The sequence below is a fragment of the Oncorhynchus nerka genome, linkage group LG10 (assembly GCF_034236695.1).
Source record: "Oncorhynchus nerka isolate Pitt River linkage group LG10, Oner_Uvic_2.0, whole genome shotgun sequence".
Taxonomy (NCBI): domain Eukaryota; kingdom Metazoa; phylum Chordata; class Actinopteri; order Salmoniformes; family Salmonidae; genus Oncorhynchus; species Oncorhynchus nerka.
Genome location: NC_088405.1, coordinates 91,972,134 through 91,989,121, shown reverse-complemented (window position 1 = coordinate 91,989,121; position 16,988 = coordinate 91,972,134). Strand labels below are relative to the sequence as shown.

General features: G+C 47.0%; 1 protein-coding gene across 1 annotated transcript in view; it reads left to right on the top strand.

The window, feature by feature from the left end:
• Positions 1-16,530, top strand: part of LOC115125502 (teneurin-2-like) — a 486,685-nt gene extending 470,155 nt beyond the window's left edge. The window contains exons 26-30 of the mRNA XM_065023942.1: positions 327-562; positions 10,789-11,085; positions 12,460-14,080; positions 14,188-14,318; positions 14,444-16,530. Of these exons, the coding sequence (XP_064880014.1) occupies positions 327-562; positions 10,789-11,085; positions 12,460-14,080; positions 14,188-14,318; positions 14,444-15,181 (3,023 nt within the window). The 3' untranslated portion in view covers positions 15,182-16,530. The remainder of the gene's footprint in view (positions 1-326; positions 563-10,788; positions 11,086-12,459; positions 14,081-14,187; positions 14,319-14,443) is intronic.
• The last annotated feature ends 458 nt before the right edge of the window (positions 16,531-16,988 follow it).

The following is a 16,988-nucleotide window of genomic DNA, read 5'->3' as shown; positions in this document are numbered from 1 at the left end:
GATCTCGTTACTGCATGGAAATGGAATAAAAGGCTCATGTTCTGCATTTGGCTGAGAGACTAAAAAAAAAACTCTTATCTTTGGTCATGTCGTTCTGAGAGAGGATACTTGTTATTGTCTGGGAGTAAAGTACACACATCCAGAGACCACATTTCCTCTAATGCAGAGCATTCAATCACATCAAATGGAATCTCTGTAATAAAACATACCTTTTAGTGTCTCACTTCTCATATAACACGCGTGTGTGTGTGTGTGTGTGTGTGTGTGTGTGTGTGTGTGTGTGTCTGCCTGTGTGTGTATATGTGTGTCTGCTGCTCCCCCTGCAGACCAAGTACGGAACAACTACCAGTTCTGTTACAATGGCACTCTGCGGGTGTCGTATGCCGACGGCATGGGCCTCAGTTTCCACACAGAGCCCCACATCCTAGCCGGCGCAGTCAGCCCTACGATTGGTCGACGTAACATCACTCTGCCCACCGACAGCGGGCTGAATTCCATCGAGTGGAGGATGAGGAAGGAAGTGATCAAAAGTAAAGTGACCATATATGGCAGGAAGTTGCGGGTAAGCTGGAGTGCTGTGATGTCAATCCATTTCTGGAGGTTTTCTTAATGCAGCTTGTTGTCTGTCAGACTAAAGGCCGTCTCTGTATGATCGCATGTGTCACTGAAGAAGAAAAATAGAGCTACAATATACAATTTAGAGAGTAATGTTGTTGTATTTAAATATATATACAGTGTATTCAGACCCCTTGACTTAAAAAATATATATACTTTACAGCCTTATTCTAAAATGGATGAGGTACCTGTGACTAATGTAATGTCCTTCCTGTCTCTCCACAGGTACCTGTGACTAATGTAATGTCCTTCCTGTCTCTCCACAGGTACCTGTGACTAATGTAATGTCCTCTCTCTCCACAGGTACCTGTGACTAATGTAATGTCCTTCCTACCTGTGACTAATGTAATGTCCTTCCTCTCTCTCCACAGGTACCTGTGACTAATGTAATGTCCTCTCTCTCCACAGGTATCTGTGACTAATGTAATGCCCTTCCTCTCTCTCCACAGGTACCTGTGACTAATGTAATGTCCTTCCTTTCTCCCCACAGGTACCTGTGACTAATGTCCTTCCTCTCTCTCCACAGGTACCTGTGACTAATGTAATGTCCTCTCTCTCCACAGGTATCTGACTAATGTTCTTCCTCTCTCTCCACAGGTATCTGTGACTAATGTAATGTCCTTCCTGTCTCTCCACAGGTACCTGTGACTAATGTAATGTCATTCCTCTCTCTCCACAGGTACCTGTGACTAATGTATTGTCCTTCCTGTCTCTCCACAGGTACCTGTGACTAATGTAATGTCCTTCCTGTCTCTCCACAGGTACCTGTGACTAATGTAATATCCTCTCTCTCCACAGGTACCTGTGACTAATGTAATGTCCTTCCTCTCTCTCCACAGGTACCTGTGACTAATGTCCTTCCTCTCTCTCCACAGGTACCTGTGACTAATGTAATGTCCTCTCTCTCTCCACAGGTACCTGTGACTAATGTAATGTCCTCTCTCTCCACAGGTATCTGACTAATGTCCTTCCTCTCTCTCCACAGGTACCTGTGACTAATGTAATGTCCTTCCTTTCTCCCCACAGGTACCTGTGACTAATGTCCTTCCTCTCTCTCCACAGGTACCTCTGACTAATGTAATGTCCTCTCTCTCTCCACAGGTACCTGTGACTAATGTAATGTCCTTCCTCTCTCTCCACAGGTACCTGTGACTAATGTAATGTCCTCTCTCTCCACAGGCATCTGACTAATGTAATGTCCTTCCTGTCTCTCCACAGGTACCTGTGACTAATGTAATGTCCTTCCTCTCTCTCCACGGGTACCTGTGACTAATGTAATGTCCTTCCTGTCTCTCCACAGGTACCTGTGCCTAATGTAATGTACCTTCCTCTCTCTCCACAGGTATCTGTGACTAATGTAATGTCCTTCCTGTCTCTCCACAGGTACATGTGACTAATGTAATGTCCTTCCTGTCTCTCCACAGGTACCTGTGACTAATGTCCTTCCTCTCTCTCCACAGGTACCTGTGACTAATGTAATATCCTTCCTCTCTCTCCACAGGTACCTGTGAATAATGTAATGTACCTTCCTCTCTCTCCACAGGTACCTGTGACTAATGTAATGTCCTCTCTCTCCACAGGTACCTGTGACTAATGTAATGTCCTTCCTCTCTTTCCACAGGTATCTGTGACTAATGTAATGTCCTTCCTGTCTCTCCACAGGTACATGTGACTAATGTAATGTCCTTCCTGTCTCTCCACAGGTACCTGTGACTAATGTAATGTCTTTCCTGTCTCTCCACAGGTACCTGTGACTAATGTAATGTCCTTCCTCTCTCTCCACGGGTACCTTGACTAATGTAATGTCCTTCCTCTCTCTCCACAGGTACCTTGACTAATGTAATGTCCTTCCTGTCTCTCCACAGGTACCTGTGACTAATGTAATGTCCTTCCTCTCTCCACAGGTACCTGTGACTAATGTAATGTCCTTCCTCTCTCTCCACAGGTAACTGTGACTAATGTAATGTCCTCTCTCTCCACAGGTATCTGTGACTAATGTAATGTCCTCTCTCTCCACAGGTATCTGTGACTAATGTCCTTCCTGTCTCTCCACAGGTACCTGTGACTAATGTAATGTCCTTCCTCTCTCTCCACGGGTACCTGTGACTAATGTAATGTCCTTCCTGTCTCTCCACAGGTACCTGTGCCTAATGTAATGTACCTTCCTCTCTCTCCACAGGTATCTGTGACTAATGTAATGTCCTTCCTGTCTCTCCACAGGTACATGTGACTAATGTAATGTCCTTCCTGTCTCTCCACAGGTACCTGTGACTAATATCCTTCCTCTCTCTCCACAGGTACCTGTGACTAATGTAATATCCTTCCTCTCTCTCCACAGGTACCTGTGAATAATGTAATGTACCTTCCTCTCTCTAATGTAATGTCCACAGGTACCTGTGACTAATGTAATGTCCTCTCTCTCCACAGGTACCTGTGACTAATGTAATGTCCTTCCTCTCTTTCCACAGGTATCTGTGACTAATGTAATGTCCTTCCTGTCTCTCCACAGGTACATGTGACTAATGTAATGTCCTTCCTGTCTCTCCACAGGTACCTGTGACTAATGTAATGTCTTTCCTGTCTCTCCACAGGTACCTGTGACTAATGTAATGTCCTTCCTCTCTCTCCACGGGTACCTTGACTAATGTAATGTCCTTCCTCTCTCTCCACAGGTACCTTGACTAATGTAATGTCCTTCCTGTCTCTCCACAGGTACCTGTGACTAATGTAATGTCCTTCCTCTCTCCACAGGTACCTGTGACTAATGTAATGTCCTTCCTCTCTCTCCACAGGTAACTGTGACTAATGTAATGTCCTCTCTCTCCACAGGTATCTGTGACTAATGTAATGTCCTCTCTCTCCACAGGTATCTGTGACTAATGTCCTTCCTCTCTCTCCACAGGTATCTGTGACTAATGTAATGTACTTCCTGTCTCTCCACAGGTACCTGTGACTAATGTAATGTCCTTCCTCTCTCTCCACGGGTACCTGTGACTAATGTAATGTCCTTCCTGTCTCTCCACAGGTACCTGTGCCTAATGTAATGTACCTTCCTCTCTCTCCACAGGTATCTGTGACTAATGTAATGTCCTTCCTGTCTCTCCACAGGTACCTGTGACTAATGTAATATCCTTCCTCTCTCTCCACAGGTACCTGTGACTAATGTAATGTACCTTCCTCTCTCTCCACAGGTACCTGTGACTAATGTAATGTCCTCTCTCTCCACAGGTACCTGTGACTAATGTAATGTACCTTCCTCTCTCTCCACAGGTACCTGTGACTAATGTAATGTCCTGTCTCTCCACAGGTACCTGTGACTAATGTAATGTACTTCCTGTCTCTCCACAGGTACCTGTGCCTAATGTAATGTACCTTCCTCTCTCTCCACAGGTATCTGTGACTAATGTAATGTCCTTCCTGTCTCTCCACAGGTACCTGTGACTAATGTAATGTCCTGTCTCTCCACAGGTACCTGTGACTAATGTAATGTACTTCCTGTCTCTCCACAGGTACCTGTGCCTAATGTAATGTACCTTCCTCTCTCTCCACAGGTATCTGTGACTAATGTAATGTCCTTCCTGTCTCTCCACAGGTACCTGTGACTAATGTAATGTCCTCTCTCTCCACAGGTACCTGCGACTAATGTAATGTCCTTCCTCTCTCTCCACAGGTACCTGTGACTAATGTAATGTCCTTCCTCTCTCTCCACAGGTAACTGTGACTAATGTAATGTCCTCTCTCTCCACAGGTATCTGTGACTAATGTAATGTCCTCTCTCTCCACAGGTATCTGTGACTAATGTCCTTCCTCTCTCTCCACAGGTATCTGTGACTAATGTAATGTCCTTCCTGTCTCTCCACAGGTACCTGTGACTAATGTAATGTCCTTCCTCTCTCTCCACAGGTACCTGTGACTAATGTAATGTCCTTCCTCTCTCTCCACAGGTACCTGTGACTAATGTAAGGTCCTTCCTTACTCTCCACAGGTACCTGTGACTAATGTAATGTCCTCTCTCTCCACAGGTACCTGCGACTAATGTAATGTCCTTCCTCTCTCTCCACAGGTACCTGTGACTAATGTAATGTCCTCTCTATCCACATGTATCTGTGACTAATGTAATGCCATTCCTCTCTCTCCACAGGTACCTGTGACTAATGTAATGTCGTCTCTTTCTCCACAGGTACCTGTGACTAATGTAATGTCCTCTCTATCTCCACAGGAACCTGTGACTAATGTATTGTCATTCCTCTCTCTCCACAGGTAACTGTGACTAATGTAATGTACCTTCCTCTCTCTCCACAGGTACCTGTGACTAATGTAATGTCCTGTCTCTCCACAGGTACCTGTGACTAATGTAATGTACCTTCCTCTCTCTCCACAGGTACCTGTGACTAATGTAATGTCCTTCCTCTCTCTCCACAGGTATCTGTGACTAATGTAATGTACCTTCCTCTCTCTCCACAGGTACCTGTGACTAATGTAATGTCCTCTCTCTCCACAGGTACCTGTGACTAATGTAATGTCCTTCCTCTCTCTCCACAGGTACATGTGACTAATGTAATGTCCTCTCTCTCCACAGGTACCTGTGACTAATGTAATGTCCTTCCTCTCTCTCCACAGGTACCTGTGACTAATGTAATGTCCTTCCTGTCTCTCCAGAGGTACCTGTGACTAATGTAATGTCCTCTCTCTCCACAGGTACCTGTGACTAATGTAATGTCCTTCCTGTCTCTCCACAGGTACCTGTGACTAATGTAATGTCCTCTCTCTCTCCACAGGTATCTGTGACTAATGTAATTTCCTCTCTTTCTCCACAGGTACCTGTGACTAATGTAATGTCCTCTCTTTCTCCACAGGTACCTGTGACTAATGTAATGTCCTCTCTCTCCACAGGTACCTGTGACTAATGTAATGTCCTTCCTTTCTCCCCACAGGTACCTGTGACTAATGTCCTTCCTCTCTCTCCACAGGTACCTGTGACTAATGTAAGGTCCTTCCTTACTCTCCACAGGTACCTGTGACTAATGTAATGTCCTCTCTCTCTCCACGGGTACCTGTGACTAATGTAATGTCCTCTCCACAGGTATCTGACTAATGTTCTTCCTCTCTCTCCACAGGTATCTGTGACTAATGTAATGTCCTTCCTGTCTCTCCACAGGTACCTGTGCCTAATGTAATGTACCTTCCTCTCTCTCCACAGGTATCTGTGACTAATGTAATGTCCTTCCTGTCTCTCCACAGGTACCTGTGACTAATGTAATATCCGTCCTCTCTCTCCACAGGTACCTGTGAATAATGTAATGTACCTTCCTCTCTCTCCACAGGTACATGTGACTAATGTAATGTCCTCTCTCTCCACAGGTAACTGTGACTAATGTAATGTCCTCTCTCTCCACAGGTATCTGTGACTAATGTAATGTCCTCTCTCTCCACAGGTATCTGTGACTAATGTCCTTCCTCTCTCTCCACAGGTATCTGTTACTAATGTAATGTCCTTCCTCTCTCTCCACAGGTACCTGTGACTAATGTAATGTCCTCTCTCTCCACATGTATCTGTGACTAATGTAATGCCATTCCTCTCTCTCCACAGGTACCTGTGACTAATGTAATGTCCTCTCTCTCTCCACAGGTACCTGTGACTAATGTAATGTCCTTCCTCTCTCTCCACAGGTACCTCTGACTAATGTAATGTACATCCCTCTCTCTCCACAGGTACCTGTGACTAATGTAATGTCGTCTCTTTCTCCACAGGTACCTGTGACTAATGTAATGTCCTCTCTATCTCCACAGGAACCTGTGACTAATGTAATGTCCTGTCTCTCCACAGGTACCTGTGACTAATGTAATGTACCTTCCTCTCTCTCCACAGGTACCTGTGACTAATGTAATGTCCTTCCTTTCTCTCCACAGGTACCTGTGACTAATGTAATGTCCTTCCTCTCTCTCCACAGGTATCTGTGACTAATGTAATGTACCTTCCTCTCTCTCCACAGGTACCTGTGACTAATGTAATGTCCTCTCTCTCCACAGGTACCTGTGACTAATGTAATGTCCTTCCTCTCTCTCCACAGGTACATGTGACTAATGTAATGTCCTCTCTCTCCACAGGTATCTGTGACTAATGTAATGTCCTTCCTCTCCACAGGTACCTGTGGCTAATGTAATGTACCTTCCTCTCTCTCCACAGGTACCTGTGACTAATGTAATGTCCTTCCTCTCTCTCCACAGGTACCTGTGACTAATGTAATGTCCTTCGTCTCTCTCCACAGGTACCTGTGACTAATGTAATGTCTCCTCTCTCTCCACGGGTATCTGTGACTAATGTAATGTCCTTCCTGTCTCTCCACAGGTACCTGTGACTAATGTAATGTCCTTCCTCTCTCTCCACAGGTATCTGTGACTAATGTAATGTCCTTCCTCTCTCTCCACAGGTATCTGTGACTAATGTAATGTCCTTCCTCTCTCTCCACAGGTACCTGTGACTAATGCAATGTCCTTCCTGTCTCTCACAGGTACCTGTGACTAATGTAATGTCCTCTCTCTCCACAGGTACCTGTGACTAATATAATGTCCTTCCTCTCTCTCCACAGGTACCTGTGACTAATGTCCTTCCTCTCTCTCCACAGGTACCTGTGACTAATGTAATGTCCTTCCTCTCTCTCCATAGGTACCTGTGACTAATGTCCTTCCTCTCTCTCCACAGGTACCTGTGACTAATGTAATGTCCTTCCTCTCTCTCCACAGGTACCTGTGACTAATGTAATGTCCTCTCTCTCCACAGGTACCTGTGACTAATGTAATGTCCTTCCTCTCTCTCCACAGGTACCTGTGACTAATGTAATGTCCTTCCTCTCTCTCCACAGGTACCTGTGACTAATGTAATGTCCTTCCTGTCTCTCCACAGGTACCTGTGACTAATGTAATGTCCTCTCTCTCTCCACAGGTACCTGTGACTAATGTAATGTCCTCTCTCTCCACAGGTACCTGTGACTAATGTAATGTCCTTCCTCTCTCTCCACAGGTACCTGTGACTAATGTAATGTCCTCTCTCTCCACAGGTATCTGTGACTAATGTAATGCCCTTCCTCTCTCTCCACAGGTACCTGTGACTAATGTAATGTCCTCTCTTTCTCCACAGGTACCTGTGACTAATGTAATGTCCTCTCTCTCCACAGGTACCTGTGACTAATGTAATGTCCTTCCTCTCTCTCCACAGGTACCTGTGACTAATGTAATGTCCTTCCTGTCTCTCCACAGGTACCTGTGACTAATGTCCTTCCTCTCTCTCCACAGGTACCTGTGACTAATGTAATGACCTCTCTCTCTCCACAGGTACCTGTGACTAATGTAATGTCCTCTCTCCACAGGTACCTGTGACTAATGTAATGTCCTTCCTCTCTCTCCACAGGTACCTGTGACTAATGTAATGTCCTTCCTCTCTCTCCACAGGTACCTGTGACTAATGTAATGTCCTCTCTCTCTCCACAGGTACCTGTGACTAATGTAATGTCCTCTCTCTCCACAGGTATCTGTGACTAATGTCATTCCTCTCTCTCCACAGGTATCTGTGACTAATGTAATATCCTTCCTGTCTCTCCACAGGTACCTGTGACTAATGTAATGTCCTTCCTCTCTCTCCACAGGTACCTGTGACTAATGTAATATCCTTCTTGTCTCTCCACAGATACCTGTGACTAATGTAATGTCCTTCCTGTCTCTCCACAGGTACCTGTGACTAATGTAATGTCCTTCCTCTCTCTCCACAGGTATCTGTGACTAATGTAATGTCCTTCCTCTCTCTCCACAGGTACCTGTGACTAATGCAATGTCCTTCCTGTCTCTCCACAGGTACCTGTGACTAATGTAATGTCCTCTCTCTCCACAGGTACCTGTGACTAATATAATGTCCTTCCTCTCTCTCCACAGGTACCTGTGACTAATGTCCTTCCTCTCTCTCCACAGGTACCTGTGACTAATGGAATGTCCTTCCTCTCTCTCCATAGGTACCTGTGACTAATGTCCTTCCTCTCTCTCCACAGGTACCTGTGACTAATGTAATGTCCTTCCTCTCTCTCCACAGGTACCTGTGACTAATGGAATGTCCTTCCTCTCTCTCCATAGGTACCTGTGACTAATGTCCTTCCTCTCTCTCCACAGGTACCTGTGACTAATGTAATGTCCTTCCTCTCTCTCCACAGGTACCTGTGACTAATGTCCTTCCTCTCTCTCCACAGGTACCTGTGACTAATGTAATGTCCTTCCTCTCTCTCCACAGGTACCTGTGACTAATGTAATGTCCTCTCTCTCCACAGGTACCTGTGACTAATGTAATGTCCTTCCTCTCTCTCCACAGGTACCTGTGACTAATGTAATGTCCTCTCTCTCCACAGGTATCTGTGACTAATGTAATGTCCTTCCTCTCTCTCCACAGGTACCTGTGACTAATGTAATGTCCTCTCTCTCTCCACAGGTACCTGTGACTAATGTAATGTCCTCTCTCTCCACAGGTACCTGTGACTAATGTCCTTCCTGTCTCTCCACAGGTAATGTAATGTCCTTCCTCTCTCTCCACAGGTACCTGTGACTAATGTAATGTCCTTCCTGTCTCTCCACAGGTACCTGTGACTAATGTCCTTCCTCTCTCTCCACAGGTACCTGTGACTAATGTAATGACCTCTCTCTCTCCACAGGTACCTGTGACTAATGTAATGTCCTCTCTCCACAGGTACCTGTGACTAATGTAATGTCCTTCCTCTCTCTCCACAGGTACCTGTGACTAATGTAATGTCCTTCCTCTCTCTCCACAGGTACCTGTGACTAATGTAATGTCCTCTCTCTCTCCACAGGTACCTGTGACTAATGTAATGTCCTCTCTCTCCACAGGTATCTGTGACTAATGTCATTCCTCTCTCTCCACAGGTATCTGTGACTAATGTAATATCCTTCCTGTCTCTCCACAGGTACCTGTGACTAATGTAATGTCCTTCCTCTCTCTCCACAGGTACCTGTGACTAATGTAATATCCTTCTTGTCTCTCCACAGATACCTGTGACTAATGTAATGTCCTTCCTGTCTCTCCACAGGTACCTGTGACTAATGTAATGTCCTCTCTCTCCACAGGTACCTGTGACTAATGTAATGTCCTTCCTGTCTCTCCACAGGTACCTGTGACTAATGTCCTTCCTCTCTCTCCACAGGTACCTGTGACTAATGTAATGTCCTCTCTCTCTCCACAGGTACCTGTGACTAATGTAATGTCCTTCCTCTCTCTCCACAGGTACCTGTGACTAATGTAATGTCCTTCCTGTCTCTCCACAGGTACCTGTGACTAATGTAATGTCCTCTCTCTCCACAGGTACCTGTGACTAATGTAATGTCCTTCCTGTCTCTCCACAGGTACCTGTGACTAATGTAATGTCCTCTCTCTCTCCACAGGTACCTGTGACTAATGTAATGTCCTCTCTCTCCACAGGTACCTGTGACTAATGTAATGTCCTCTCTCTCCACAGGTATCTGTGACTAATGTAATGTCCTCTCTCTCCACAGGTACCTGTGACTAATGTAATGTCCTCTCTCTCTCCACAGGTACCTGTGACTAATGTAATGTCCTCTCTCTCCACAGGTACCTGTGACTAATGTAATGTCCTTCCTCTCTCTCCATAGGTACCTGTGACTAATGTCCTTCCTCTCTCTCCACAGGTACCTGTGACTAATGTAATGTCCTTCCTCTCTCTCCACAGGTACCTTGACTAATGTAATGTCCTTCCTGTCTCTCCACAGGTACCTGTGACTAATGTAATGTCCTCTCTCTCCACAGGTAACTGTGACTAATGTCCTTCCTGTCTCTCCACAGGTACATGTGACTAATGTAATGTCCTTCCTCTCTCTCCACAGGTATCTGTGACTAATGTAATGCCCTTCCTCTCTCTCCAGAGGTACCTGTGACTAATGTAATGTCCTCTCTCTCTCCACAGGTACCTGTGACTAATGTAATGTCCTCTCTCTCTCCACAGGTACCTGTGACTAATGTAATGTCCTTCCTCTCTCTCCACAGATATCTGTGACTAATGTAATGTACCTTCCTGTCTCTCCACAGGTACCTGTGACTAATGTCCTTCCTCTCTCTCCACAGGTACCTGTGACTAATGTAATGTCCTTCCTTTCTCTCCACAGGCCCACGGCAGGAACCTCCTCTCCATTGATTTTGACCGCAACACTCGCACAGAGAAGATCTATGACGACCACCGTAAGTTCACGCTGAGGATCATGTATGACCAGCAGAGCCGTCCGGCCACCTGGCTGCCCAGCAGCAGCCTGGCTGTGGTCAACGTGTCCTACTCCCCCACCGGACGCCTGGTGGGCCTGCAGAGAGGCAGCATGAGCCAGAGGAGCGAGTTCGACACCTTCGGACGCATCCTCTCACGCACCTTTGTGGACGGCAAGGTGTGGAGCTTCAGCTATCTGGACAGGGTGAGGCATTCTGATACACTACTGGGTGTGTGTGTGTCTCTGTGCGTCTGCGTGTCTCTCTGTGTCTCTCTGTGTATCTGTGTGTCTGTGTGTCTCTGTGTATCTGTGTGTCTCTATGTCTCTCTGTGTGTCTGTGTGTGTCTGTGTGTCTCTGTGTGTCTGTGTGTGTCTGGGTGTCTCTGTGTGTCTCTGTGTGTCTCTGTGTGTCTCTATGTCTCTGTGTGTCTCTGTGTGTCTGTGTGTCTCTATGTCTCTGTGTGTCTGCGTGTCTCTCTGTGTCTCTCTGTGTGTCTGTGTGTCTCTATGTCTCTGTGTGTCTCTCTGTGTCTCTCTGTGTGTCTGTGTGTCTCTATGTCTCTGTGTGTGTCTCTGTGTGTCTCTCTGTGTGTCTCTGTGTGTCTGTGTGTCTCTATGTGTGTCTCTGTGTGTCTGCGTGTCTCTCTGTGTCTCTCTGTGTGTCTCTCTGTGTGTCTCTGTGTGTCTGCGTGTCTCTCTGTGTCTCTCTGTGTGTCTGTGTGTGTCTCTCTGCGTGTCTCTCTGTGTCTCTCTGTGTCTCTCTGTGTCTCTGTGTGTCTCTGTGTGTCTCTCTGTGTCTCTGTGTGTCTCTGTGTGTCTCTGTGTGTCTCTGTGTGTCTCTCTCTGTGTCTCTCTGTGTGTCTGTGTGTCTCTGTGTGTCTGTGTGTCTCTATGTCTCTGCATGTCTCTCTGTGTCTCTCTGTGTGTCTCTGTGTCTCTCTGTGTGTCTGTGTGTCTCTATGTCTCTGTGTGTCTCTGTGTCTCTCTGTGTGTCTGTGTCTCTATGTCTCTGTGCGTCTGCGTGTCTCTCTGTGTGTCTGCGTGTCTCTCTGTGTCTCTCTGTGTGTCTGTGTGTCTCTATGTCTCTGTGTGTCTCTGTGTCTCTCTGTGTGTCTGCGTGTCTCTCTGTGTCTCTCTGTGTGTCTGTGTGTCTCTGTGTGTCTCTGTGTGTCTGTGTGTCTGTGTCTCTCTGTGTCTCTCTGTGTCTCTCTGTGTCTCTCTGTGTCTCTCTGTGTGTCTGTGTGTCTCTATGTCTCTCTGTGTCTCTGTATGTCTCTGTGTATCTGTGTGTATCTGTGTGTCTGTGTGTCTCTCTGTGTGTCTCTGTGTGTCTCTGTGTGTCTCTGTGTGTCTGTGTCTCTCTGTGTCTCTCTGTGTGTCTGTGTGTCTCTATGTCTCTGTGTGTCTCTGTATGTCTGTGTGTCTCTATATCTCTGTGTGTCTGTGTGTGTACTGTTAGTTGCCTGGGAACAAAGTGCCAGACAGTTTTCCACTCTTGCCTGTCTCTGAGTTTTGTTGTTTATGTTACAGCACAGAATCAAATAGTAAATATGCCTTTTCTTTCCCATCTCTCCTCAGTCCATGGTGCTGCTCCTCCAGCAGAGTCAGAAACAGTACGTGTTTGAGTTTGACACCTCGGGGCGTCTCACCTCTGTCACCATGCCCAGCATGGCCAGACACACCATGTCCACCCACGTCTCCGTCGGGTACATCCGCAACATCTACAACCCTCCCGAGAGCAACGCCACCGTCATCCACGACTTCAGCGAGGACGGACGCCCGCGTGCCACCTTCTACCTGGGCACGGGCCGACGCGTCATCTACAGGTACGGCAAGCTGGCCAAGCTGTCTGAGGTTCTGTACGACGGAACAGCCGTTACGTTCGGCTACGACGATACGACCGGCGTATTGAAGATGGTCAACCTGCAGAGCGGGGGGTTCTCCTGCACCATCCGTTACCGGAAGATAGGCCCCCTAGTGGACAGACAGATGTATCGCTTCTCTGAAGAGGGCATGGTCAACGCCCGCTTCGACTACACCTACCACGACAACAGCTTCCGTGTGGCCAGCATCAAGCCTGTGATCGGTGAGACGCCCCTGCCCTTAGACCTCTACCGCTACGACGAGATCTCAGGCAAGGTGGAGCACTTTGGCAAGTTTGGCATTATCTACTATGACATCAACCAGATAATCACCACGGCAGTGATGACCCTCAGCAAGCACTTTGATGCCCACGGCCGCATCAAAGAGGTGCAGTACGAGATCTTCCGCTCGCTCATGTACTGGATGACAGTGCAGTATGACAGCATGGGCCGGGTCATCAAGAGAGAGCTGAAGATCGGGCCGTATGCCAACACCACACAGTACCGCTATGAGTACGACGGTGACGGCCAGCTTGTCGGGGTCAAAGTCAACGACTGGTCCACCTGGCGTTACAGCTACGACCTGAACGGCAACTTGCACCTGCTGAACCCTGGGAACAGCGCCCGCCTGCTACCGCTGCGCTACGACCTGCGAGACCGCATCACCCGCCTGGGCGACATGCAGTACCGAGTGGACGAGGACGGCGTCCTTAGCCAGCGCGGCGCCGACGTGTTCAACTACAACTCCAACGGGCTGCTGGAGCAGGCGTACAGCCGCACGCCCGCGGGTTGGAGCGTGCGTTACCGCTACGACGGCCTGGGCCGCCGCGTCTCCAGGAAGACCAACGAGGGAGAGCACCTGCAGTTCTTCTACGCTGACCTCAACTACCCCGGCAGGATCACCCACGTGTACAACCACTCCGGAGGGGAGATCACCTCGTTCTACTACGACCTGCAGGGTCATCTGTTTGCCATGGAGGTGACCGGCGGGGAGGAGTATTACATCGGCGCTGACAACACGGGCACGCCGCTCGCCGTCTTCAGCAGCAACGGACAGATGGTCAAGCAGCTCCAGTACACTGCCTACGGCGAGGTGTACCACGACTCCAACCCTGACTTCAACATGGTGGTGGGCTTCCACGGAGGGCTCTACGACCCCCTCACCAAGCTGGTGCACTTTGCCCAGAGAGACTACGATGTGCTGGCAGGCAGATGGACTGCACCAGACCATAAACTCCTACCTAAGATCGGCAAGGACCCCGTCCCATTCAATCTGTACATGTTCAAGAACAACAACCCACTCAGTGATATGATAGACATCAAGAGCTATGTGACAGGTAACAATGATTGTGTTTTGTTTTCCTTTATGACCTGTTCTTAAAAACCAAATCCATCAGGTAATTGTGTTGTGACATCTTGACGTGTTTTGAATTCTATTTTGCAGACGTGAAGAGCTGGTTAGTGATGTTTGGTTTCCAGCTCAGTAACATCATACCAGGCTTCCCCAGACACCCCATGGATTTTGTTGACCCACCTTATGAACTACTGGCGAGCCAGGACTGCGAGACGGCTCCGGTGAGTCATTTATAAAAATACATATTTCACCTACTGATAACTAAGACTACACAGGCAAATCTCAATGTAATTGATGTTAATTCATTGAAATATAACAGTCTGGCCTGACTCTCTACTGTCTCCAGCTGATCACTGGGGTGCAGCATGCAGTAGAGCGCCACAACCAGGCCTTCATGGCTCTGGAGGGGAGGTTGCTCAACAAGGAGCGCCGGACCAAACAAGACAAGCCTGGCTACTGGTTCGGCACCAAGATCCCCATCGTGGGCCGGGGCATGATGCTGGCCATCAAGGAGGGCCATGTGATGACTGGTGTATCAGGCCTGGCCAGCGAGGACAGCCGTAAAGTGGCCCAGGTACTGAACAACGCCGTCTATCTGGAGGGGACCCACTACACCATAGACGGGAAGGACTGCCACTTCTTTGTGAAGCTGGGCCTGGCTGACAGTGACCTGCTATCTCTGGGGCTGAGTGGTGGGAGGAAATCCCTGGAGAACGGCGTCAACGTGACTGTCAGCGGACGCTCTCGCCGGGGTGTCACTGTGGAGATCCACACGGTGGCGTTGTCCCTGAGCGTACGTTACGGCCTAGCGGCTGACGTGCTGGAGAAGGAGAGGGGTCGCCTGCTAGAGCAGGCCCACCAGAGAGCCCTGTCGGGGGCCTGGATGAGAGAGCAGCAACATCTGAAAGAGAGCCGAGAGGGAGGGAGGCTGTGGGCAGAGGGAGAGAGTCAGCAGCTCCTGGCAACAGGGAAGGTGCCAGGCTACGATGGGTACTTTGTGCTGCCTGTGGAGCAGTACCCAGAACTGGCAGACAGCAGCAGCAACATCCAGTTCCTCAGACAGAACGAGGTGGGCAAGAGGTAACAGAGCACCGCCCCTTTAACACTTCATCTCCTAGGGAGAGTAAAGGGGGTTTCCCTGGCAGTGCTGCAGGGGCATCTTGAGAGGACACGATCTCACAAAACAGATGTCTTGCTGAAGGTTAAAACAGCGCCTGAATGAGTTCAGACAATGATTTAGAAAAAGCACCCTTAACTACTAACGATAATGAACTTACTTTTTTAAGAGGGGAAAAAAGGGATTTTGGAAAAACTAGAAAATCTTTTTACATTTTTTTGGGGGGGGATTGGTATTGATGCCAATGAGGAAAAAGTGAACTGCTTTCAAACATCTAATCAGACGTACCCAACACAGCACAGACAATGGCAACCCAGTCAAGGCTTTTCTTTCTAATGGCTAAACAACTCTTCAACTGTCTCAGACCGCTGTCTGGAGAACATAGAGCCATCATAACCATGAACAATGTTTAAGGACGCTCAGTTGTTCTTCATTCAAAGTACATAGTAATATATATGGTTTAATTGAACAAAGACAGATATTGAGGATGTGACATGTATGTAGATTTGTATGTTCCCGTGCAGTAGACTTTGAAATAAGACTTTCACTTGTTGTTGACTGCCAAGATCAGTCAGGAAGAGCTCTCTCACTTAAAAAATAGAAATGGACTCAAATGCTATTTATTTTAATCCGTTTTATTTTTCTTGCTCTTTTTGTTTGCACTATATGACAATCATGATGAATTTGTATTGAGGAAGACATTATTTTCTTTTTTGTAAAATATGAAAGTATTCTCGATGTTTGTTTTTGATTTAATATTTGCAGCCCAAGACAACATGTTACGGACAAATATATGTGGTGTACGTCGTGTTTTGATATTGTTTACATTTTGTCTTTACAACTGTGAAACCTGTTTCCTTACACATTACCAAGTTAAATGTGTACATTCATTCAGCAACACAGATCCATGTCCTGAAAGCGGTCTAATTTGTACATTTCTCAAAAGAAGAGACTTTTACTATTGTTCTGTGAAAATCCCTAGAAGAGTGTCTACTTACGGATCGTATTACATTTGATTGGTCAAACTCGAACCTTTTACATTTGATTGGTCAAACTCGAACCTTTTACATTTGATTGGTCAAACTCGAACCTTTTACATTTGATTGGTCAAACTCGAACCTCCCCTTTCAACACGGGAGCTTTTTTTTTTTTTTACCTAGTAACCACACCCAATATCTGTAAAACGTATATTTTCACTGTGAAGAACCACAGTATGGATGTCAATATGTACATGAATAGGTATCATGAACCATTCTTTACACTAGGGTGAGGATTATGTGGGAAGTTTATCAGAATAAACTTGGTTTTTCATGTTGCATGGGCTGTTCTTTTCCCTCTTTCGGCAAGGAGCTGTGGTTCGACGTGCTTCCCTGGGGGCAGTGGTGGACTAACTTCCACTCAGCACTTCCACTATTTTTATCATTAGCCTAAACTTTGAAAATTGCGAATAAATCAAAGCAAATTAATCTGCCAAATGCTGAGTGGCAGGTAAAATTGGCTTCCTTGGTAATGCTGAGGTAAATTAAGATTAAAGGCGGGTGTTGTATTATTCCAATTGAGATCATTGGAGGCAAACCACTTCCTGTCAGCTGCAGTGGGTTCTCATGGCTCCCAGGCTATTTTTACAGGTTTAATTATCACCTGCCAGAAGCATCTTTGAACCCTGACCTCTGCCGTATAAAGACTGACTGGAGTACAGCAGTGATGTCGAGAACGGTCCGGCTCCAAGCTAACAAGCATCTGTAATCATTAACATCTCCATTTGCATATCGGC